The sequence below is a fragment of the Kryptolebias marmoratus genome, linkage group LG13 (assembly GCF_001649575.2).
Source record: "Kryptolebias marmoratus isolate JLee-2015 linkage group LG13, ASM164957v2, whole genome shotgun sequence".
Taxonomy (NCBI): domain Eukaryota; kingdom Metazoa; phylum Chordata; class Actinopteri; order Cyprinodontiformes; family Rivulidae; genus Kryptolebias; species Kryptolebias marmoratus.
Window position 1 is genome coordinate 1648444 of NC_051442.1, and position 24475 is coordinate 1672918.

General features: G+C 41.7%; 1 protein-coding gene across 1 annotated transcript; it reads right to left on the reverse strand.

Moving 5' to 3' along the window:
* Positions 1–958: 958 nt before the first annotated feature.
* zgc:77151 (uncharacterized protein LOC337153 homolog) lies at positions 959–24475 on the reverse strand. The gene is made up of 12 exons (XM_017426848.3): positions 24343–24475; positions 15583–15735; positions 14515–14622; positions 10263–10467; positions 9832–10062; positions 8888–8994; positions 8388–8535; positions 7778–7830; positions 7452–7549; positions 6831–7050; positions 6315–6512; positions 959–6068 (listed from the first exon to the last, which is right to left on the reverse strand). Exons 1-12 carry the CDS (start codon positions 24361–24363, stop codon positions 4893–4895), a joined length of 2718 nt encoding a protein of 905 aa, XP_017282337.1. The 5' UTR covers positions 24364–24475; the 3' UTR covers positions 959–4892.

Consider the following 24475-nt stretch of genomic DNA (forward strand, 5'->3'; position numbering starts at 1 on the left):
ATTATAAATGTCCGACCGACCACTCCGTGTCCCTTTTATCGAGTCCTGTAGGTCCAGTTTGCTCCGAAGGACGGAGCTGAGCAAAACGTCCTGCTGTCGCTGGTCCTTCCACGTCCAACCGTCCCCGCGTGAAACAAGCAAAACGTTAACGACAACGGCAGCCGTTGTTCAAGTCAATGGCATGAAGGCTGAATTTAACAAACATCAACTCCAATTTAAGTATCAGGCACTTAGAAGTTCTGTCCATAAATGAGCAGTGCCGTTCGAGACTGATGCTGGAGTAGTGTGCAAAACTCTGTATACAAGAAATCTGTTAAACATGCATAACAAAATGTAAACAAAGTTTATCAAAGAAAAAAATACCTAAAGACACTTTTACAAACTAAGCTTAAATACCCAAACAAAGAAAGATAAAAAAAAGTTATACTGGTTTAACAAGATTTTAAACAAACTTCTCGCCTTAAAATTACTCAGTGGCATCACGTCATTATCATTCAGAACAAGTCAAATATCAAGAAGCAAAATATAAGGCGATAAAAGACAGAAAACTGGTCCAGTGGAGCTGTGGTTTGACTGGGACGAGCGTTCGGGCCCAGAACTTTCAGAGGAACAGGTTTGCACTCCGAGTGTAACGGGACAGGTTGGTTCAGGGAATAATTTACATTTTTTATCTTCTAAAAAATGAAATTTATCTGAAGAATTCTAACCTAAAGAGATTCTAGTTGCAATTAAAACTGAGGACTGGAGTAAAACAACGATGTGGAGCGACCAAACCGGGCCGGACTGAAAGGTTCTGGTAGTTACAAAGTCAACGTGTTGAAGAGAAATCTGTCAGAGTTGGACAAACAGTAAAATAAACAAACAAACAAAAATTATTATTTATAATTAGTCTCACAAACGTTAGCGTGTCCAGATGATGGAAGAGATAAAGTTCCTACATGAGTGAAATTTCTTTGTGTTCCAAGGTCGACAAATGTATTGTTAAAAGTATATTTATCTTTTTGTGTTTTTTAAAAACAAACAAAACTAATCCTGACATAAGTTAGCTAAATAACTCAAGTTCCTGTATTGGTAACAAACGTTACCTTTGACTTTATTTGTGACTGCATTATGTTTAAAAAAGAAAGGAGGGAAGGAAGGAAGGAAGGAAGAGCTCAGTTTGACACAAACGGTGGATTTAAAAACGAGGCTAACGGGTTAATCACAGAACTAAGAATTTATGAGCAAACTGCAAGATAAAGGGGGAAGAGAAACTTAAAAAAAATAAAATAAAAAAACAGATCAGTCAACTGAGCCCTCAGGTAGATTACAACCCAATCAGAGTATTTCTTGTTAGCATGTCCGGCTAACGAACATTCCAACAACGGTAAACTAAAGCATTGTTACTTCCAGAAGAATGGATGAAGAAAATAAAATAAAATAATTCTTTAATGAGTGAGCTGTGCCATGAAGTAGATTACAACCCAATTAGAGTATTTCTCGTTAGCATGTCCGGCTAATGAACGTCCCAACAACTAAACTAAAATGTTGCTCCTTCCAAAATCAAATCAGTTCATCAACTAATAAATTAGTTTTAAATAAGTGGACAATTAAAACTGTAATCCTGTGATAACTTGTTTTTTTTTTACTTTAAAGGTAGAGCTGTTGTTGCTGTCTGAGGTCTGCAAGTTGCACTTTTTTTTTTTTTAAATTTCTCACAATCATTTTGGTCTCTTCCTCGTGAAATTCTTGACGTACAAACGTGTTCCTTCAAAGTTTCACTGGGCCGTTCACTCAGAAATCACCTCCCCAACAATAAATACAGGTTCAAGACGAAGCAGAGCCAGACAACAGTTGCGTACAGTAGATATACCCTGCTGTGAAACAAATTACTGCATTCATGAAAATATAACTCTGTTGGATTTGCAATTAAGTGACGGAAAAAAAATACCAAGCAAACGAAACAAATGAGATAAAGCAAAATTCTGAAATCCCATCAATAACAGAAGTCATGGAGTTTAGTGGAGCACTTTGGTGCATCGGCAACAACTCATGCATTCATTCACAAATAATTCTGTTTAACAATAAACCAAGTCAAATTATTCTGACTTTTTTATGCTTAGGTCTTTCTTAAAAATATTTTCTCTCTAGACAAATCCTCTGCTTGGCGTTTTTCATTCTTAAAAGGTTTACTGACTTTTAATGTGACGAGTGTTTCAGGCTTTAATCAGCCAACAAGAAGGAGAAAAAATAAAATAAAATAATAATATGGCCATAAGCTACATATTTGAAAAATAAACAGCACCTTTGTGTTATTGATTTCAAAGTTTGGGTCAAATAAAATACAACAAATTGACAAACAGGAGATCAAACATGGTCGTTTTAAATATAAAAGCGTAATGGTACAGTAGGTGTGCAAATCTGAAACATCTGCGGCATAAAAGCAAACAGGAAAGGCTGATTTAAAGGGATACCTCAATGTTTTACAGTTAAATATGGAGATGGTGTTGGCACTAAGGCCCCCGTACACTACTCCGAATATTTTAAACAATCTCCATTTAAAATAAAAAAATAAAAAATTCTGTCTATGAGTTTAACAAAAACACTGAAATACCCACGTCGCACCACTAGGTGGCGAGAACGTCCACATCAACAAAACCTCAAAAACACAGAAAGAAGATTCTTATCCTGGCTAAAAACGATTCTCTTCCCTTTGGTAACATTTACACTTCAGGTTATTTACCTTTAAAACAGAATCTAAGTTTGATGGTGAAAAGATCGGGATAAAACGAGTCAGACGTAGAAAACAAACAGTAAAAACGGCTTCGTTGTTATTTTGGTTTTTAGGGCACAAAGGCTGCTACATTATCGTTTCTAAAAAGCTCCAAAACACTAAAACAGTCTAAAAATTACTTTGGAAAACATTTTAAAAATCAACATTTTTGTCATCGAAACTGTCTTTAAACAGGTTAATTTATCGTATTTTATTTCAGGTGGGAGGCAACATCTAATTTTAAATGTCAATAATCGATTGGTCAATAATATTTGTTTTTTTAACATCTCAATTATTTTACTTCATTAATGAGAAACAATAAAGGTTACTGTGAACTCTTTAGTAGGCGAGGAAATAAATCAGTGTTTATGTAAAACAGGCCAGTTTTATCGTTTTATCACCACCTCCTGAATCGTTACTGAATCCTGAGGGGCATAAAAGTCTGAACTTATAAAAATATCTGGAGTAGTGTGGACAGGGATTATGGAGACATTCTTTGGTGAAGTGAACGCTGTAAGTTTTGTTACTCGTTTTCATGTTGAATCGAAAACAAACAGAAACGGCCTCAGATTTGTTCACGAGTCGTCGTTTAGCTTCAGAATAAGGGACTAAATTAATTTAGGGCTGCCATGATTATTCGGCGCAGTTTCCATTTGGTAGAGATCATTTTTCCGACTCTTAATTTGGACCAAGTTCTGTGGTTTAAACTGTCATGGCGGACGAAGCGGACTCCGCCGTGTTCAGAGGGAACGGGTTATTAAAGGTTTTCGAAGGCAGCAGGGGTGTAAAGCGATGGTTTGTTCGCTCTGTAAGGTTTCCTCGGCTCGCCACAAGATGGCGCACAGAGCTGCTGATGAGACGCCAGGAAACAATAACCTCAAATAACCCACTGAAAGTGAACGCATCACATTTAAACATACAGCAGCAAGGCATGAACTACATACCCATTGGTTTACATGGAGGGGGCGGGGCTTAAAACTTGTACTGCAGTTGGCCACTAGAGGGCGCTTCAACTTCTGGCTCCTGGTCCCCTCTCTAGTTCCATAAGTCTCGATCGGCAACCCTAAATTTGAACGTTTAGAAACTCGGCAACATCCTAAAAGTCTGTTTTTAGTCCCGGTTCATACAGAAATATGATTCTAGGTGAGATTTTACTTTGTTTCTTTTTTTTGGCTGGTAAAGGCAGAATCTAATAAACGTGCAAACTGCTTTACTTGCTGTTTGTGTGAAAGAGAAATGTGTTTGGATCACTGGGAGCAGAAGTTCTACCAGAACACAGGTTAGTCAGCTGTGGGGGGGGAGAAGAAGAACCTGAGGTAGTTTAACTGTTTGAGCTACATGTAGGATATGAACAGTGGTGATGAAGAAGGATGCAGACTAACATGAGGAGGAAGAGGAGGAGGAGTGTGGAACCTAACTGCTGGTTCAGGCGCTGAACTAAATGCAATCCAAGCTCAGATCTTTGTTTGGAGAAAAGCAGGGATGATAAAAACATGAAGGTATCCCTTTAAGCGGATGTATCTGAAGCCAACGATGAGGCAGATCGCGGGCCCTTTAAGGCACGTTTGTGTAAAAAAGTTCTTTTAATTTCAGCTAACAAGCAGGACTATAGAAACGCTTCACTTAACAAGCTAGTAAGGTGAAGACTGAGCTTTCCATTTAGAGCCCTAGGTTACATTTAAACACTTTATCAGAAAATAACTATACCTCTACAGAAGTAGAGTAGAATTTAACATGAAACTAGCAGACTACAGTACACTCTGGATGCTATTTAATGAAGTCTTGATGCATAGCATCACCCATAGATGTGAGATTTTCATTCGAACGTGGAACTTATTCAACGTTTCAGCAGAACGATGAATGAAGCTGATAGTGTTATGGAGAGTTATGGCAGTGTTCGTTAAAAACTTTCACCTCAAAGGGAACAGAAAGGAAAACCATCCGTGATTGTCAGGAGTCTCTGCGTTGAGATTTCCAATCCAAGGAAAAACCTCCGGATAACCGGAAACGACACGAGATGAAAGCGTGAGAGCTCAGGAGTTCTTGAAGAACGTTCCTGCTTTAACAGCAACACAGAACCTGGTGATGGACTCATCCAGAACCCTGGGGTCAGATCCCAGGAAGTGAACAGAGGCTGATGCTAAAAACAGTGTGTGTCAGCGTTGGAGGGCCCGGCTCCGGTCAGCTCCACAGGACCCGAACACGGAGTCAGATCCCTCTCCTCCAGTTTCTGTAATTTATTAACTGTTAGCTCCTCCTCCTCCTTCTTCACCTCTGCGGTGCCCCCGCCCTCCTTGGCCTCGGTCCTCTGGGTTTCAGGCTCTGAAGGAGGAAATTTCCCGAACCTCGTCCCGTTCAGGTCTTCCTCCAGTTTCACCTGGAAGGGCGGCAGGCCGAGCAGGAAGGCCCGGATCCTGCTGGGGGAGCTTAGGTCCGCGGGTTCCTCCTGGCTCCTCAGCTCCATGTTTGGCCCCCCGGCTCTGACTCCGGAGCCGGACCGGCCCCCCAGGCTGAAGTCCTGCGCCTGCTCCTGGAAGCTGGTTCTGGAGTTCTTGGCCCCCGGCGGGTCTGTGTTCCCGTTGACGGTCTGCCGGCTCGGATCCGGCCCCTCGGTGCTGGTTCTTTTGGGCGCGAAGCGTTTGCTGAGGTTGAGGGGCAGCGCCTGCTCGGGGGGAGGCGTGATGGGGGAGCAGGCAGGTTTCATGCTCAGGTCCTGGGACAGGGCCTCCGAGAGCCGGCGGGTGAAGGTCTGCAGCTGAGACGAGTCCAGATGACGAGTCCTCATCAGCTGGCTCACCTGAACGTCGCAGTCCAGGTTCAGGGGCAGGACGCGGAGTGGGGGCAGGGGAGGCCGGCTCCTGGGGTCCCGGCTGGCCCCTCTCTGGCCCCCGTCCTCCATGTTGCAGCCCGAGCAGTGGTTCTGGTGCTGGTGGAGCAGGTGAGGCTGAGACTGGTCCCCGCTGGGGTGAGGGGGGTCCGGGCTTCCGCTCTTGGGCTGGAGGGTGTAGATGGCCGGGCGGTGATGCGTCGGGTCCTGGGGGGTCAGGGCCGGGCTGTCGGGGGCCCTCTGAAGGCTGATGCGGCTCCTGAAGACGTCCAGAGGACAAACGCCTTTGATGGGGCTGAACCCGCCCAGCGGGCCTTCGACGAAGCGAGGCAGAGCGGAGAGGAGCACAGCGGAGGACGGCGCCGCCGACTCCCCTCGGTCCGGTTTCAGCTCCTTGGGTTTGGTGTGGAAGGAGAATAAGGGGGGGGACATGGGGGACAGGTCGGGGGTGAGGGGCATGCTGAAGGGCAGGATGGCCGGCTGGATGGGCTGGAAACAGAAGAAGGTCACAGATTATAAAGTGAAATCATACAGAAAGATGCAGAAACAAACATTCAGCCTGTTTTTTAAAATGGCCGCAGCAACGATTCTCCAGGATTTCTGAGGGTCAAAGGTCAAATCTTAAACTGACACAGATTCATCCCTTTAGTTTGGGACAGTTCACATCTTCCATGTTAAAATTCAAACTTGGATGTATTTGTGGCGCTGACACATCTGTAAATGTCGGCCCGTTACCCTGTGCGCGCTGCTGCTCGCCGGTCCTCCTCTGCCTTTCTCCACCGCTGACACTTTAGCTTTCGCCTGCTGCTGAGCCAGAAGCTTGGCCTCGGCAATCAGAGTGGACTTGTTCCGAGTGCCCGGCGGCCGTCCTCTGCCTCGCTTCACCATCAGGGGACTATTTGGGGACACCGGCTGTCCAGGGTGGTCCACAACCTGTCCAGGAGTTTTAACATCTTCAAGCTTTCATCCACTGCAGTGAATCGTTTGTTGTGTTAACATGATTCTAGTTATAAAGACAACTTTAAACTAAAACCCAATACTTTGATTTGTTGTTGACATTTCAGAGGAATAAAGATAATTAGAAGTGTATTTCTGTTTATCAAACTTAATCATAGTGGATTTTTTTCAAAATAAAAGCTCATAGCAGTTTTATTTCATATTTGCCCAGCAGCTCGTCCAGATGTTTTGGGGGCTTTTGAGATGTTTGTCTCTCCTCGATCAGAACCAGGAGAGCTGAGTGTGGTTACTCACAGCCGGAGGAGGAGGAGGAGGAGGCGGGGGAGGAGGAAGAGCAGGAGGTGCAGGAGGTGCAGGCAGGACCTTCTTCTCCTTGGGCTTCGGTCCGGGTTTCCTGCCTCTGTGGAGAGGTTTCCGTCCTCGGATGCCTCTGGGTTTTGGAGGAACAGGGGACTCTGGGACTTTGAACTCTACTCCTCCCGCTTTGAGGTGTTCTTCGTATGGCAGCAGCAGCCTGAAAGACATTTAGAAACATTTACAGGGTCGGCTTCTCCGGACGGATCCTGACTGAGACCTTCAGGATCCAGGTTTTCCTTGTGTCAGTGAGGGTCCGCGACGGTCTCTGCCCCTGTCCAAAAGTGCCATCGTCCCCTGTCCAAGAGTGCCATCGTCCCCTGTCTGCAGGTGTTTCTGTCCCTGTCCATGTCTGTCCCTGTCTGTGTCCATTTCTGTCCCTGCTTGTGGGTGTTTCTGTCCCTGTCCTTGTCTGTTTCTGTCCCTGTCCATGTCTGTTTCTGTCCCTGTCCATGTCTGTTTCTGTCCTTGTCCGTGTCCGTTTCTGTCCCCGTCTGTGTCCGTTTCTGTCCCCGTCTGCGGATGTGTTTGTCTTGTGTCTGTCTCTGTTTTTGTCCACACCTCTCGTAGTGTCTCCGGGTGCAGGTGGCAGCGCTGGTGCTGCCGGGACATCCTCCCAGCTCGTTATAAACCACCTTCCACAGACGGTCCATCGTCACCTGCGCCACACAAACACGCACAGCATGAGCTTTTATTTCTTACAATTTTTCAAAATAAAAGTCTGAATTCTGTCATATTTGGTTTTTCAGCTTTGGTTTGTTTCTTTGTTGGATTTTGACAAATTAGAAATAATCTGCTGCATAAAATCCACATTTCTGTTCAAGGTTCTGATGCAACTTTTACGTTTTTTGTTGTTTTTCTTCTAATAATAAAAAGACAAAACGGACCTTTTTGTATCCTCCGAGCCGTCTGACCACCGAGTACATGAGGAAGAGGTCGACTGTTGAGCCAGCAGCGCAGCACGGCGAACAAACGAGAGAAACAGAAAACAGAGTCAGTCGGACATAAAAACAGACGTGAAGACGATCTGATTCTGTCCAGATTAAAGGACAACTTGTCTTCTCGTCTTCTGTCTTTTTGTTTTTTAAACTTTTAGGATTTGCAGGAACCTGATGACCAGAACATCACATAAAGATGAACCAACTTAACTTTTATATTCTAACAAATCAGGACAATTTGAGAAATATACTGGAAATGAAAAATAAAAAAATCACACACAAGAGGAGGAAATTAGAGTAAAAGTGGTTGTTTTAAAAATGAAGGGCTGATGATTAAAACAAGGAATAAAACATTTAAAAAGAAAACCAATAAAAGAAATCCCTAAAATAAAAAAATAAGACAAAATTATATGAAATTAATTAGGACCAACTCTTCTGAAACCTCATTTGGAATCTTTAAAAACAATAAAACAGAATAAATAAAAAGACTCCAAAGACAAAACTGGAGCAGAACCTCGGAGGAACCTCGGTTCTAACGGACAGAAAACGGGTTCCTCACTCTTCTTGAAGCCCAGGTTGGGGACCTTGTGGATGGGTGTCCCGTGGTTCTCCATGAAGACGTAGAGCTGATCCAGGAACAGCTGCTCCTCAGGGTGGGGGAGCCAGCTGCCCTCACAGCCGACCTCCACGCTGCCCATCACGTTCTCCTGAGGAGGAGGAACACCGCATTTAGAACCTGAACTGAGAGGTGGTCCTCAGGCAGAACCTGTTCCCAGATTATAACCTGATCTAACGGGTACTCAGTCATTATCTTTACAGCTCAACACAGAGGACAAGAAAAATGATTTTATTTCTTTTTTTTGTCCTTTTTCCAAATAAAGTTCAGCTGCAGCTTTCTGAGGTGAACTGAAGATCCTGACAGAAACTCTTTGATACACTGACCCACAGCTGACCTACAGCTGACCCACGGCTGACCTACGGCTGACCTACGGCTGACCTACGGCTGACCCACGGCTGACCCACGGCTGACCTACGGCTGACCCCCCCGGAGGCACAAACCTTCATCCTGTCGATCCAGGACTCGGTCTGGCCCGAGTTCTGGGAGTCCTTGCCATCGCGGCCTCTCCTCTTGCGAGGACGTCCTCGCAGACTGAGAGACGGACATCCTGCAGGAAAAACAACAAATAAAAGGTTTTAAAGAGACGATTAAAGACCGACATGAAGACGAGCTGCAGGACGGGAGCCTCAGAGGATCCAGCAGGGGGCAGAATTTCACTGGAAGGAAGGAAATTAGCTTCTCATGTAAAACAAACTGCTTCGTAAACACAGGTCAACAAAATAAAAGGTTGTTTGACACAATAAAAGAATTAATCTCAATAAAAGTAAACAAAGTCCTGCTGAACCGATTCAGGTTTCTGTGATTCAAGGATTGTTTGTTTACAGACGAGAAGCAAACAAAGTCTGTAAAACGTTCAGTTCTCATAAATACGGTCGGCGGCGTGAAAACCCAGAACTTTATTCTTCCCTGAAGGGAGAACACTGACTGTTATTATGGTCTGTAGAACAAAACCTGGGAATTATTCTTTCTTTATCAGTTTAAAGTGTCTCGAGTCGCGCTGAGAGACCTGAAGACGCAGCGTTTCAAACCGGCGCTGCAGCTCGAGGAAACGGTTCGAGAAATCATCGTTCAGATGGTTTTATTCCTGAGAAATCAGCTGAAATCAAACCGAAGTCAGGCTAAACTAGAAATTTACTCAAGGAGCTGAGACGGAAACAGGAATAACAGCTAAAAGGGAGAACAGAAGCTAGAAAGGAGAACAAAACTAGCAAAATACTAAAAGCTAAAAGAAGAAAAAGGGAAAAGATAAAAGTACCAAAAGTAGAAAAAAAAAGGTAAACGTTTAAAAAAAAATAAGGCAAAAAGGCTAATCAAATGTAGCAAAGCGCTAGCCAAAAGAAGCTTTAAAAAGGTGAAAGTAGCTAAATGCTAGCCGAACACTCACTGAACTGCCAGGAGAAGCAGGCGCTGCTCTCCAGCGCCGGGTGGTTGAAGGTGTCCCTGCAGTACAGGACCCGGGCGCTGGGCAGGACCTTGATGCCCCCCAGGGCCAGCAGGTGGGGGTCCTGCAGCGCCGGGTCCCTGGCGCCGCCCTGGATGCGCCTCTGCAGCGAGCGGAAGCGGCAGTACTGCGGGTAGCTGAGCACTCTGATGCCCGGGTGCTGCGAGGCGCCGTCTGAGGGGAGGAAAGAGACCAAAACCGATCCGGGGTGAACCAAACGTTTCCTGACGTTCGCCGTCTGAGGCGCCCCCTGCTGGAGGGAGCAGCCGAAGCAAGGAAGCTACTTCTAGCCTTCAGCTTTCTGCTACGTTCAGCTTCTTTTAGCTTTAACAGCTCAGCCTCTTCAGCTGTCACTCAGGTAAACATGAATTTACCCTCAGCTTTGACTTCCAGGAGCTCCTCGCTCTCCTCCGGCGGGTCCTCGGGGCCGTTGCTGCTCGGCGGGGGTTGGTGGAGGCCGTTGCTGCCGCCAGGCGGCGTCTTCGGGTCTCTGCTCCAACCTGACGGCTCTGAACACGACCACTGCACCAGGTCCTCCACCCGCACCACCATCTTCCTGGACACGGCCACCACCTCGTCCTGATGAAGCACAGAGACAAACTCGTCTTCAGTCAACCGTTAATGGAGGAGGGATGAAGATCTCCACCGAACTCTCAGATTCACCTGAATTCACCTGTTGAGCTTCAGGGAAGAAACACAGAAACAGTTTATTTATTTTCTGTTGAATTAAAAGATTTAAGTGGCATAAAAAAACAGATTTATGTGAATAACATTTATAATCAATATAAAATAATAATTGCAGCTCTTTTTATTTTATTTGGTAGTTTGAGGTTTTAGTTCATGTATTTATTTGTCTGAATTGTGGAGAAATAATAAAAAAAAAGTTTAATTTGTGAATCAGTCAGAAAATTAAATTCTAAACTGTTCCTCTGAAAACAAACGGCACCAAAGGTTCTTTATTTAGCATTTTTATCACTTATTTTCAAAAATAACAGCATTCGGTCCGGAGATTAAAGAAAAAGAAACCCTTCCTGGGCGCCTGAAGAAGCCCCGCCCCCTCCTCCTGCAGTTTACCTGCGCAGGTGTGACCCCGGAGCGGGGAACGTCCGGATGTCTGCATGGGAACAGGAAAAGAACCTTGCTCCGTTTAAACAGAACAATTCTGTTTCAAAGATTCCAGCCTTCGGTCTGTTTTTGTTCCACGCCGCGCTGCTCGGCAACAGATGATGTTCGACTCGCCGCCAGCTGCTGCCAAACAGGAAGTGACAACGCGTCTGCTTCCTCCTCTTCGGTTTTCAACAAAATTAAAAACCTTAAAGCAGAATCTGAGCCCAACGTTTAATCAGCTGCTGCTCGTTTTAGATTCTAACATTTTACATAAAAACTAAAACCTAATAATCTCATCTACAGTTTTATTTTCAGAATTAAAACTTTATTTTAAATATAATCAGAATAAAAATGTTTAGAATCATCATAAAATATTTCAGGAAATTGTCAGTGATTAAAGCAGAACTCACATCTGTCATACTTTAAATATTTTATTATTTATTGTTATTAAAAACTCCTAAAATATAAAATAACTTGATGTTACCATGAAGCTGGACCTCAAACTGACTCAGAGCTGGAGATTAACAGAATAAAATCAGCCGACTGATTTTAAAATCATCAGCAGCAGCTGCTACAGCCAGCTGACTGTAGTTATTTAAGAGACAACGATCTTTTATGTTTCATTTTTAAGAGTACAACTTCTTCAAGGCTCCTAAAGTGATTATCTGTTATACTTTGTTAAATCAAGAATAAATAATTAAATAGGTGTTGGATATCAACCTTCAGCTGACCTGATTTCTATAAACTGCCAACATTAACATCAAAAATACAAAAATAACTAAGATATTTGGGGAGAAAATAAACAGTAGACAATTTATTTGGAATTAAAGGAATAAAATTAGAATGATCTTTGATCTTTAGCTGTAAATAAACTAAAACATTTTTATCTGTTTATAATCATTAAACTATAATGAATTATAATCATTATAATCATCGTTCAGATCATAAAATTATAAAAAGTTTTCTTATTCTTTATTTCTACTCATCTCCTTTTCAAAGGAGCAGTTCAGACATCTTGAAGTGAGTTTCTGTCAGGGCGGGCGATCATGTGTTTGCCTGTCTGTTAGCAAAATATCTCACATCCCACTGGACAGAACTTAAGAAACCATCAGGAAACGATCACCGAATGGACTTCTGCAACCTTTGGAGTCGATCCGATTCAAGATGGCTGCCACAGCTAATTGATTTTAACCAGCAGCAGAATAGCTCCAACTCAGGCTGCATCTGTTTCAGGCCTTCAGTTATTTAAAGAAGTGGATTTGTTTTAACTGCTCTAAAGTTTCTGATATTAATCTGATTAATAATCAGGCCAGATTTATTCTAACATCTTTTAAAAACCCTAAAACTGTCCGTCGTCTCTGATAACGTCGTTGTTTTTAAAATCATCCAACGCTCCGAACAGCTGAGGCGGATTTAAAACGTTCAGAACATTTTTGTTGTTGCTCAACCTGCTGGGTGCAGCCGGAGCCGTCGCCCTGAAGGCAGCAACAAGAACGTTCCACGTTCTCCTGCAGAACGTTGAACTGAACCTGAGGAGATGGAACCTGAAACTGCAGCATTTTGGAGTTTATCTGCGGTTCAGACGAGGAGCTTCACAGCTGAGAAGAACCTGAATCAGGTCTCAGAAACTGTCCAGGGTTTTCACTCAAACTCTAAAAAATAACTTCAAGGATTTATTTCAAGTTTTACTGCCTTTTACTTCAATTCAATCTAAGTAATTTAAAAAAAACTCCAATACAACAGTTTCAGGAGATGAGAGACAGAAAATGAAGCATTTGTAGATAACTTCCTGTGACAGAGCTGTTGCATGATGGGAGCTGTAGTTCTGCTGAAAGCCTCACAACAAACAATCAAATTTAAGACAAAACTGAAACTTTTTAGGACCAAAAATTGGTCTAAGACTTCAGACGCCATAGACAGCAGAGTCCCGCCGCTCTCATTAAAGGAAAACGAACCTCCCAGTTTCCTCAGGTTTGTGTGAAATTAACGGGACAAACGTGAGGCAGAACCAGGACCCAGAACCTGTCAGTTCTTCAGGTTTTATTAATTTTCATGTAAAGATTGAAACAGATCTTTTCTGTCTCTGCAGAGTTCAGGTCATCCTGCTGAAGCAGCCGCCGGCCGACAGAAACAAATATTTCTCACAGACGTCCTAAACTTTCAAACCTCTGAACACCGACTTCCTGCTCAGGTCGGACCGCTCGGCACCGGAACAACCAGCAGCTCGATTAGGAAAGGCGGAAACTTTATTATCCCAACACAAAAAAAAAACAACCAAGTTTCATCGAACACAGAATTAGGAGAAATGTTTCTCGGGAGCTTAAAAATGGAGGATTTAAAGGTTCAAATGTTTCAGTTTGTTCATCATTCAGACCTTCTGTTTTGGTTAAAAGCTTTATCTGTTTGCCCTCAGACTGCACGCCGGGATGACTCTCAGCTACCACCACCCGGAGTTCGGCTGAGCGTCTGAACTGGACCGTTAACGAGCCTCTCAGCAGCGGGTGGCAACGAGAAGATGAGATTAGCTTCAGGTCTTTAAATAAAAATAAAACACGACTTCCAGAGAACAAAACAAACTGATTTCTTTGAAAACAGAAAAAAAAAAGCCCGAGAGTTGCAGCTGAGAAGAAATGTGGAAAATGTGGCTTCAGACGAGTCATAAGATTTACATTTGGGTCGTTTATTCGTTTCTGTCCCAGAGGCTCTCATGTGAGCTGCAGACCGACTGATAACGTTTATAAATCAGCTGCTGACACCTTCAACGAGGCTGGATAAATACCGCCAGACTCAGACGGAGTAAAAACAGATTATAATCCTGATTCAAAGACGTCTTCATTAAAGGTGAAACAATCAGAGTTTTTATTTTCATTTGTTTTATATAAAGAGTTGATTCCTTCACATTTCATTATTTACAGATTTTACAGCTGATTTATTTTAAACTTCAAAAACTTGTCCTGTAAATTTACATTAAAGTCTAAACTGAGCAAAAGTCTGTTTACTGCCTGTGTTTGTCTGTTAGCAAAATATCTCACGAACCACTGGAGGGATTTAGACTCTCAGAAAAGAATCACTGGATGGACGTCTACGGCTGATGAACCGTTGGAGTCAACCCGATTCAAGATGGCCGCCACAGCTAATCAACATGACACAGAAATGGCCACAAGTCCGAGCTGAACTCTGGGGTGGTAGTAGCTGAGAGTCGCTCACAGCTCACAGAAATATGCTTTCCTTCATACAGAGTTTATCATTTTAAAAACTCAAATGTTTGATCCTGGAAAACTGGAAGCAAACCCCAGAATAAGAACCCTGAAATGATTCAATGTGATGGATTTCATCAGGACTTTTTAAATGAAGTCCAGAGTTTGTCTGGAATTTATTCTCTAAATAAAAAGGAATCAGCTGTCAGAAATAAGATTTTTCTTTTAAAACATTTTAGATAAAACCAGCAGCAATAAGCAGCTGAACCACCCTGGAAGGAGGTCTCAGATGATCCCAGGACCCGGTTTTTGTCAGTCCTACCTCTCCGTGCTCTCTGGTCCGGCCCTTCGGCGTGTCCTCCGGCAGGAAGTAGAGTCTGGCGCTGGCCAGCAGGTGGCGCCGTGTCTGATCTTCCCATAGTAAGGTCACCTGCAGGGGATGGAGGGAAACCCAGTTTTTATTAATTACCTCTGAATCTGAGCTGCTGGTTGGAGGAGAAAAAACAGCTTCGTTCAGGAGAGCTGACCGCCAGGGTCAAAGGTCAATCACATCCTCCAGAGCGATTTTTCACTGAGCCGACTGTTGGAGGGTAACTGGATCGTTTTAATCTAGTCAAATTTTATTGAAATATTAAAATCTGCTCGTACAGAAGCAACGGATCGGAGACATCCAACAATCTGCTGGGATCAGGAGCCGAAGTTTAAACTTTTATGAGTTTAACGTAAAATAAAACGTGAATAAAAGGAGGTTTCATTGATTGATTTGACCGTATCCTGACTCCAGACCGAACCGTGGATCACCGGGGCTCAGGACCACTCTGTTCGGTTCTGTAAACGCTGTGAAAGCGACTCAGATGAAGTTTTAATCTTTTTGTTTCTCACGTTCGACAGCAACGAGTTTAATTTATCCGACAGCAACGATCACAAATATTAGAGGCGGGCTTTCGTTGAAGGAATGCATATCGCCCGCCGCCTCTCTTACGTTGAGTCGGACGGCGTTGCAGCCGCTTCGATCCGGTGACATTCTGGATGAGACTCTCAGCTCCTACCACCCCGGATTCAAGCTCCTCGTCTGTAAAATGACCTGAGTTACAAACATCTTTGTGTTTTAATGAAGCTGCTTGGAGAGTTTTATTAAAATCCACTCTCTGCTTCATGAGATATTTTGCTAACGCTACAGTCTGTGTTTTAACTTTTCTTCTGGAGGCGAAGCTGAATTTTAACGCCGCCCTCCGTTGCTCCACGTTCTGATGAGCCTGAAGGCGAAACGTTGCCGGCGTTTATTTTCTCAGCGATCTGAGATCGACAGGAACATCTTAAAGCGCCACCTGCTGAGGAAACCGTTTCACTGCGGCTCCATGTGAATAAATAAGTGGGTCCGGACGCTCACCTCAGCGATGCAGACGGGATCCTGCGGTCCACACCGGACGAAGTAGAACTCCCCGAGCCGCCACACCTGGACCGGTCCGTCCGGCCCGGTTCTGCTGCTCACAGACTTGTAGAAGGCGTAGCTGCCTCGCTGGCAGGAGGGAGCACCGACCCACTGAGGAGGAGGAGGAGGAAGAGTTCATGTCACATATGTGAAGATTTCCTGTAAGAAGATCTGAGGAAAACGAGCCGAGAAGTTTCACTTCAACATATTTAACATTCGTCTCCAACTTCCATTAAAGATTAAAACCTGTAATCTGTAAGAGCTTCATGAACGGCACAGAGGGGGGAATAAAATTTAATTATTAGAGACGAGAAGTAGTTTCTATCAGACTGAGGCTGAAGAAAATAAACATTTTCAATGTTTGAACGTAAATCTGTTGGACTTTAAGAGTTGCCTGAGCACAAAGGATGAACGCTTCAATAAAAAGACCTTTAATCAGCAACAGGAGTTCATAATAAGTCTGAAATATCACAACCTTACTGCTGTTTAAATAAACAGTTTTCTTCTGAATCCCAAACACACAGAGGTTCAGCATCAATATTTCTAATTTAATTACAGTATTAGGATTACTGAACCCGCAGAGGCCCGACCTGCAGCACGAAACATGTTTTAAATGTGTTTCTGGCAGAAAAATACCAAAGTGATGAGAGCTGTGACACGAGAACCTAAACAGAAATTTAAGAATAAAGTTGCACAATCCTGCAGAACTTTAACACGTATAATCCTCCCCCGGGCGCAAGATTTGTAATATATTAATCAATTCTCTGGGGAAAACGTTAAAAATTAACCTTTCGGGCCGCAGCCCCAGCTCAGCTCAGGAAGACTGAATCAGTTTATCAGGAGGCGGCGGCGAGCAGCCTGACGGCGAGGACGTGTAGAAACCTGCAGGACCCGAACCTCCGGAGCGCCTGTTTCCAGATCATTTCTAAGGATTTCACCTGAAGTTTCAGCTCGACGTGAAGGCCACAGAAACATCATTTTCACTTTCTGAAGGTTTAAAGAGATTTCAGCCCTTTAAAAGGGGTTCTGCGTGAGTTTAAAGAGAACGCTACTTCCTGCTTTGGTGCCAGAAAACCTTCAAATCTTTATTTCTGTAACAAATAAATCCCTTTTTAGTCTCCTTTCTGACTCGGACTTCAGGAGGCAGACCTGCGTTTATCTGGATCACACGTTGCGATCTACGCCCGTTTAATTAAAGATGGCCGCCGCAGCCAAGTTACCGTAGCAAACACATGAATGTCTTTAACTCCAGCAAATCATCAAACATACTTTGAGCACATTATGTAATATTTTTACTTCAGTTAATAAATAAATAAAATAGTATTTAATAAATATGAGTTGATCAGATCTTTCTGAATGTTTCGACTGCAGAGACGAAGGAGAACCAACTGATGGTTAAATTAATCAAAGCCTTAAATGTTAAAAATAATAAATGACTGAATTCAGGTTGAGAACCTTAAACGGACTTAATTTGGACTCTTTTGGAACCGGCTGCGAGAAAACTAAAATGTTTTTAACTTTACAAGAATCTCAACTTTCCACAACTTTTTATACTAATTAGTTTTAAAGAATTAAAGTTCTCTTTATCAGAGTGAATGTTTTTATCACCGGCTGACGAAGGCAAAAAAAGGAACGTTTCGTCTGTTAGCAAAATATCTGGACAGATTTTAACAAAACTCAAAATAATCTCTGGATATTTATCTACAACTGATCACTCTTTGCTGTCAATCCAATTCAAGATGGCCGCCACAGCTACCTTAACACACAAGCCAGCCATTTTTAAAGACACTGAATTCAGGTTTATGGTGGTGGTAGCTGAGAGTCGTCCTCTTAAAGAAACGCTTTAATTCATTAAACGACTTAAAGAGCTCGTTCTGCTGTCGGCTCGGATCGCGCCGAGCTTCCTGAGCGTTGACACCCCGAGAACAATGAGGGGACATTTGATTCGAGGCTCAGGCGTCTGGAACAATAAATCAAATGCACCTCGAGCGGGCGGATAAACCCGCAGCTTTGATTTCACCCGTTTCTGTCAGGAAGTGCTTCAGCTGAGAGGAACTGAACGTCTTCACACGTTCAGCCCCAAATCTAAGGAGAAATATGACCCAGCAGCCATTTTGGATCCACAGCTTCAAATATTCAAAAAGTCTGTTTATAATTTAAACACGTTTCCCTAAAATCTGTCAATTATTAAACAATATCTAATCATTTCTGCCACTTGCTGCTGCTGGAGAGAAAAGTGGGCAATCATGTAAAAGCCAATTAGTGTCGATTTCTCTGCCTGCTAGCAAAATATCTCATGAACCAGTGGATGGATTTTAACGAAGCTCCCAGAACCCGATCACTGGACGTCCGTTTACAACTTCAAGATGGCCGCCACAGCCAACAGAAACTCACAGATTGTGCCTCAGTTAGGCGTGGTAGTAGCTGAGAGTCGTCCCCAGCAGCACAAACAGATAAAACTTCATAAACGAGGCGATAAGTTTGTTTTTAAGGCTTTAATTTGATCCAAAACGGGACAAACGTTTCAGTTTTCTTTTCTTTTTTAAATATTTTTTAAAAGTGACATTTTGTTTCGTTCAGATTTATTAAATTCTCAGAATAGGATGACCTTTGACCCATAAAAACATCCTTCATTACCACCAAATTACTCTCGTTAGAAGCTCCGTTTTGTCGAATATTTATTAACAAATGTTAAGATATCAGTTTATTAACACAGACAGATAATAAATAATCACATGTGAGCAGCTAACAGGAGCAGAAAGTTGTCCTGGCAGAAGAAAAGCTCATATTTACTGTTTACATGTTATTAGTTTGGGCAGAGACCGGCTTTATTTACACACTAAATATCCCAAAATGCTAAATATCTCTGCAGGAGAAAAATAACAGATTAAAGCAAAAAGACTTTGTTTGGTTGGGTTCTGCAGATTTTTCTCTCAGCTGCTGGAAAACAGCTTCAAACTGACAGAAATTATCTAATTATTCTGCAGAAAACTCGTCAGAGTCGAAGCAAAGTTTCATATTTAAGTTAAAGATGTTTTTCAAACCCGACCTGACTCCTGATAAACGGGTCGGTGACGCGTTCGAGCTGCAGATTGGCTGAATTTCTGTCCCCATTGTTCGAAGATCTTTGTTTACGGACTTAAAAAAAAAAAGAGAAGAAAAGAAAAGAAAAGAAAACGTAACTGGCTGAAAATGTTGCAACGAGCCGAATAAACCGAGGCCTTTTCCTTCCAAGAGGATTGTAAAAAAAAATAAAACAAGGACTCTTTATTTCCTCTGCTGACTGCGGCTGCACAAGAAAACCAACTTCCTGTTATTTTATATGAAAATAAAAAGAAAAACAGCAGAAATAAAGAGCTGAATAAGTCTTGATGCTGAACATAAATCTGAAGTTTTTAATTTAGATTCTGAGTGTTAAAATATAAAAACTAATTTAAAAAATGTCTAAATATTCTCTTCTTTTGTTAAAATATCTAATTTTCTCAATCTGAGACACAAAACATTGAAGGGGAGATAACTAAAACTATAAACTTTATAACTAAAAGTTCTTTTTTTTTGTTTCCACAAAGTGACCAGAACACAAACCAAAATAAAAGCCCATTGCCAGTCATATTTCACAATAGGAGCATTATGTTGGGAAATAATTTGAGTCGTTTCATAAAAAAAAAAAAACTCGTGTTATGCTTAAAGTTGGATGCCACCCTTGGAGGGTCTGTTGTGAACGACTCTCAGCTACTACCCAACACCCGTTAGCCTCGGCGGCCATCTTGAACTGGAAAGCCCTGCAGTCACAGTTTCATTAAAACCCGTCGAGTCGCTCATGGTGTCTCTTTGTTGTAACCGGGTAACCATGGTAACGACGCCCACATCCCATCACGCAACACGCTGTGACGTCACTTCCTCATCTTCGCTCGAGGAAAATCCGCTTAAAGGACGACTAAAATAAAAACAAAACCGTCTGCTGAGGACAGATTATTATTCATGAGTTCACGTTCCCCAACAAACAGACGATTATTTTACTGACATTAACGAGTAAATAAAGAGTTAAAACATTTTGTTTTAATGAAACTGTTTAAACTTAAACGTTTAAACAATAAAAAGCTAAAATAAAGCCGTTCTAGTTTTAAAAAAGATAATTTACATTAAAGCTCAAATTCCTGAATTATTTCCTTTTAAACTTTAAATGTTTGCCAACAAGGAAGCAGAAAAACTGACTTTGATTCAGGAAAATAAACTTTGATGAGCAGCCAAACTAAATAAAATAAAATAAAATGATTTGACTTTCTCAGCCGGTTGTTTCAGTTTCGTGTTTGCAGTTTATTAAAGTTTATTACTTTAATGTTGAGGAAGAACAAAGAAAAGAGAAAACTTTAGATCTGATGATGTTTGTCTCGATCTGACCAGAGGAGCTGCGGCTGAGTTTATCAGATAAAATACATTTAATTTATTTCCACTGCAGAAATATCCAGCACGTATATGTGTGTGTGTGTCTCTGTGTGTGTGTGTGTGTGTGTGTGTGTGTGTATATGTGTATGTTCCTCAACAACAACCAGTCCTTCCTGTTCGTCTTGTCGCTGCTGCGACGCCCGATTGTTGCCCTTCAGCTCCCGGCTGCTTATGTGCTAAATATTCTTTAATTTTCCCCTCACTCCCGTGTCTCCGGAGCGCCGGGATCAGATTTAGGAAAAGATAAAAGGAATAACCGCCGCAGCAGGACACGCCGTTCGTCCGTCAAGCCGCCGAGGGAAAAAGGCCAAACAGTGAAATTATTATATCTTTTTAAAATTGCGTCGATGACCTCCGCTCGCTCGCCGCCACAGAAACATTATTACGACACAACTGCAGCGAAGCAAACGAGGTCAAACTGAGCCTATATTCAGCTGCAGAAACTGAAATTATGAAACCGCAGGAGATTAAATTAAACGCAGAGTCCCAGTGGAAACTTTATACATGATTACAGCGACGGGCTGACAATACGACACGATTAAACCTTATTTACTCTGAAATACAGATTTGTTGTTTAACTAAAGACTACAAATTAATAAATGAGACATCGGTTCTAATTTCTGAGTAAAAAAAAACTTGATCTTGTTGTTGAAGTTTTTACTTCACTGTAAATAAAGTTTTAGTTTTAGTTTTTAACTGGAAATAACTGATATTGATCTGCTGCTGAAAGACTTACGGCGAGCATCTGGAATGCATATCGTCCGCCGGCGTGCTCAGCATCTGTCTGGGATCGGTTCGATTAGCTGTGGCAGCCATGTTGAAACATTCAGTACTTTAATTAAAATCCAGCGGTGGGTGATCAGATATTTTACTAACAGACGAACTCAGACGACGGGCGATCACACATTTCAGTCACAGTTTCTGTCCGATTCAAACAGATTGTTAAAATATTAAAATCCAGTAACAGTAGCAGCTGAGAGTCATCCTCAGACCGCTCGTCATGGCAGCGGGTTAAAAGCTAAACTTTTGTATTTTTAATATTTATCCTATTTTATTTTGTTCTTTTTATTTCATGTCACGAGTTAAAGGTCGATGTGTGACAATAATAAACTTTTGACAAACTAAACAGAAAATATATTTTTTTTTATTTCACAGATAAATAGTTTGTAAATATAACTTTTTACTGTAGAAAACTTAAAAGAAAAGCTTCTCAGAGGAGCAGAAAACTAAATTCAACTTAAAACTAAAGATTCTTGTTTGACGGTTTATTCATTTCTGGTAAATTTTCAGGACAAAAAATCCAAATAATCAGATAAATCTTCATTTTAGCATCAATGCAAGACAAGAAATCAGCTGTTCTGCACAAATATTAAAAGTCAAAACTAAGAAATTTAGAGTTTCTCCCATAATTTCCTTTCCTGAACTGCCGACAATCATGAATTTCTGATCCTGACTCAAACTTTTTATTACAAAAAAGGAAAAAACTGAAAAATAAACAAGTTAAAAGAACCATTTATAGTTTAAAATGTCTGCAGACTTCTTTTTCAATCAGCTGATCCATAAATTCATGCAACTCAACAACAGTGGATGAAATATTTCTCCAAATGGCTCCAAACTAAACTTATTAATCCTATTAGAATATCTTGAAAGCTGAAAAGTTTGATTCAAAATTCTTGATTTTCTGGCAAAGTTCCAATGTAATTAAATCAATTAATCCTTTTTATAGCACATATCTGACATAAGAAATCAACAGTTTGGTTAAAAAGAGAAATTTTGTTGTTTTAGTTCGTTAAACTTGATGCTGATTCACTTCCTGTCCACCGTCTGAACGAATCAGCTTTAAGATTAACTATAAAAGTAAAGAAAATGACTAATTTCCTGAAAATGTTTACTGACTCTTCAGTTGTTTGATAAATTAAAGCAGCCAATTAGGAACATGAGCAGAGAGATTTTATAAAGTGACAAAGATGCTTCTTAAAATGGCCGCTGATTTATTCAGCTGTTTGAATATTTTAAATATTCTTCCTGTTGATGATCTGACGGGAAACAAAGAAAAAGACTAAAACAAGCTGATTTTTGTGCAGCATTCAGTCCGTTTGGTGTCCTTTAACTCCTAATGTTTACATTTAGTTTAATGACAGTGAGAATATGGGATAAATGCCACCGTAAAGCGGAGGTAAACCTGTTATTTGTCAGTATGGATACTTCAGGGCTCCAGCTTGTTCCTGTCGACAGAAACATGAGATTAGAAATCAACAGTTTAGCTCAAATTTAACAAAACAGATATGAGAAGTTGATTTTTTTTTAAATCAGGTTTGCTCCTTAAACTCAACGCTGATTCACTTCCTGTCCGCCGTCTCAACAATTTATCAGCAAAACTCAAAACTTCTCCTAAAAAAGAAAACTACAAGCTCCAAAAACAAACTTTTAACCTAAAGCTCTTCCACTTACAGGTCGCCGAATTCTTCAAAACGCATCTTTGAATCAACCGATCAGCTATTTTTTTTTTTTTACCAACATGAGCTAAAATCAATCCACCTTTCCCAAAAAAGACAAATATGCTTCTTAAAATGGCCGCCTATTCATCTTTTTTTATGTTTGAATATTTTAAATCTTCTTCCTGTAGATGATCTGACAGGTAACTCTCGCTGTGAGCCTAGAAACAAAGAAAAAGACTAAAACAAGCTGATTTTTGTGCAGCATTCAGTCCTCCTGGTGTCCTTTAAGTCCTAATGTTTACATTTAGTTTAATGACAGTGAGAATATGGGATAAATGCCACCCTAAAGCGGAGGTAAACGTGTTATTTGGCAGTATGGCGGCTGCGTATGGATACCTCAGCCTTTTCTTTTTTCCTGTTTTGAGCCTGGGGGAGGGAGGCTGAAGCACTGCTCCAGCCTAGCGGCAGGCAGGAAAATAAAAGCCACATAACATAATCTGAGAGAGGCAGCCCTCTGTCTAAAATGTGAACACACAGGAATTTAAGATGGAAACCCTTAATCTGCACCATGCCTGCGTCAGTTCTCGTGATACTTCTGACAATAATGCAGTGAGATTTAAAAAAAAAAACTGTTTTCAGCAAATGGGGAGGAAGAGGAAACTGAATATTAATAGTAAAATGTCTCCTGCTTTACACAATAAATAAACAAATAATACATAAACACCCCTGACCTTGGCTGTATCCTGTTTTTCATAAAGCTTACAAGTTCACCTCTGGTGGAAACAATATATACAAAATAAATATATATAAAAAAATGTTATTTAAAGAGATATACAGCCAAATAAAAGGCATGTTCCGCCACATGTGGAGGGCTTTTATCAAAATAAACGAGTTTATTTCGAGTATTTTGTCTATCTTTTAGGTTTAGGACAAAAAACAAGGCTAATCTTCGACATTTTAAGTGCAGAAAAAGTCCACATTTCCCCTTCCTTTCTCACAATATTAACATTCCTCCTTAAACAGTTGGAGACAAAATGTCGGGGAGGATTTGATAATAATATCAATGTTCTTCCTTTAATGAGCAGCTCAACTCCGCCTGTTCGCGTCGACACACAAAAAACAGCCTTTTATTTAAAAATATGTCGCTGAAATTATATTATATTTTATTATTATTTAAAAAAAAATCATGGCGACGAGGCGAGCTGGCTGCTTCTTCTTTTCGCTGAGAGAGAAAAAAATGAGCACGAGCCGAAAAGTTTCCTGATTTCTTTTTTTTTTAATTATTTCTTTTCAGGCGGGCGAAGGGGCAGAAATTTTTAATTTTATTTGGGGGTAATGTGGCGCTGCGGGGTGGGGGTTGGTAGCCGGAGACCCGTCGACACGACACACGAAGTCAAAACACAAAGAAATTAATCATTAACGCGGAAAAATATCGATATTAAACTGAAATTTAACGGCCGGCGCGAGCTCCGAGGTGGCCGATTTTTTTTGTTTTGGCCCCCAGCAGAAACCCTCGAAAAACGACCGTTTTTATGTCGCCGAAGAAGAAGGAGAAGAAGAAGAAGAAGAAGAAGAAGAAGAAGAAGAAGAAGAAGAAGAAGAAAAAAGTTGAGCCCCGGCTGAATAAAGTTGTAATTGCAGCAACTCTCGGTTGCCTGATATGGGAAAACAAATCAATACGACACGGCTGAGCTGAATGAAACCAGACGCCGAATTTGAGTCCGATTCGCGGCGACGTTCGGCGAAAATGTCCCCCCGTCAGCGAGCGACGTTAGCGGCGACATTAACGCCGCAAACCGACATTAATTCCTCCGTGAATGACATCGGCCTTTACCTGTATTGCATTGTGCTCCATTGCGGTCCTGCATTCCCTCTCAGCGAGGCCCCCTCTCTCCGGTTACACCGCCGGGACGCGCCGACACGCAAACAAGCGCACCACAAAGAGGAGGGTTTTAATTATATATAAA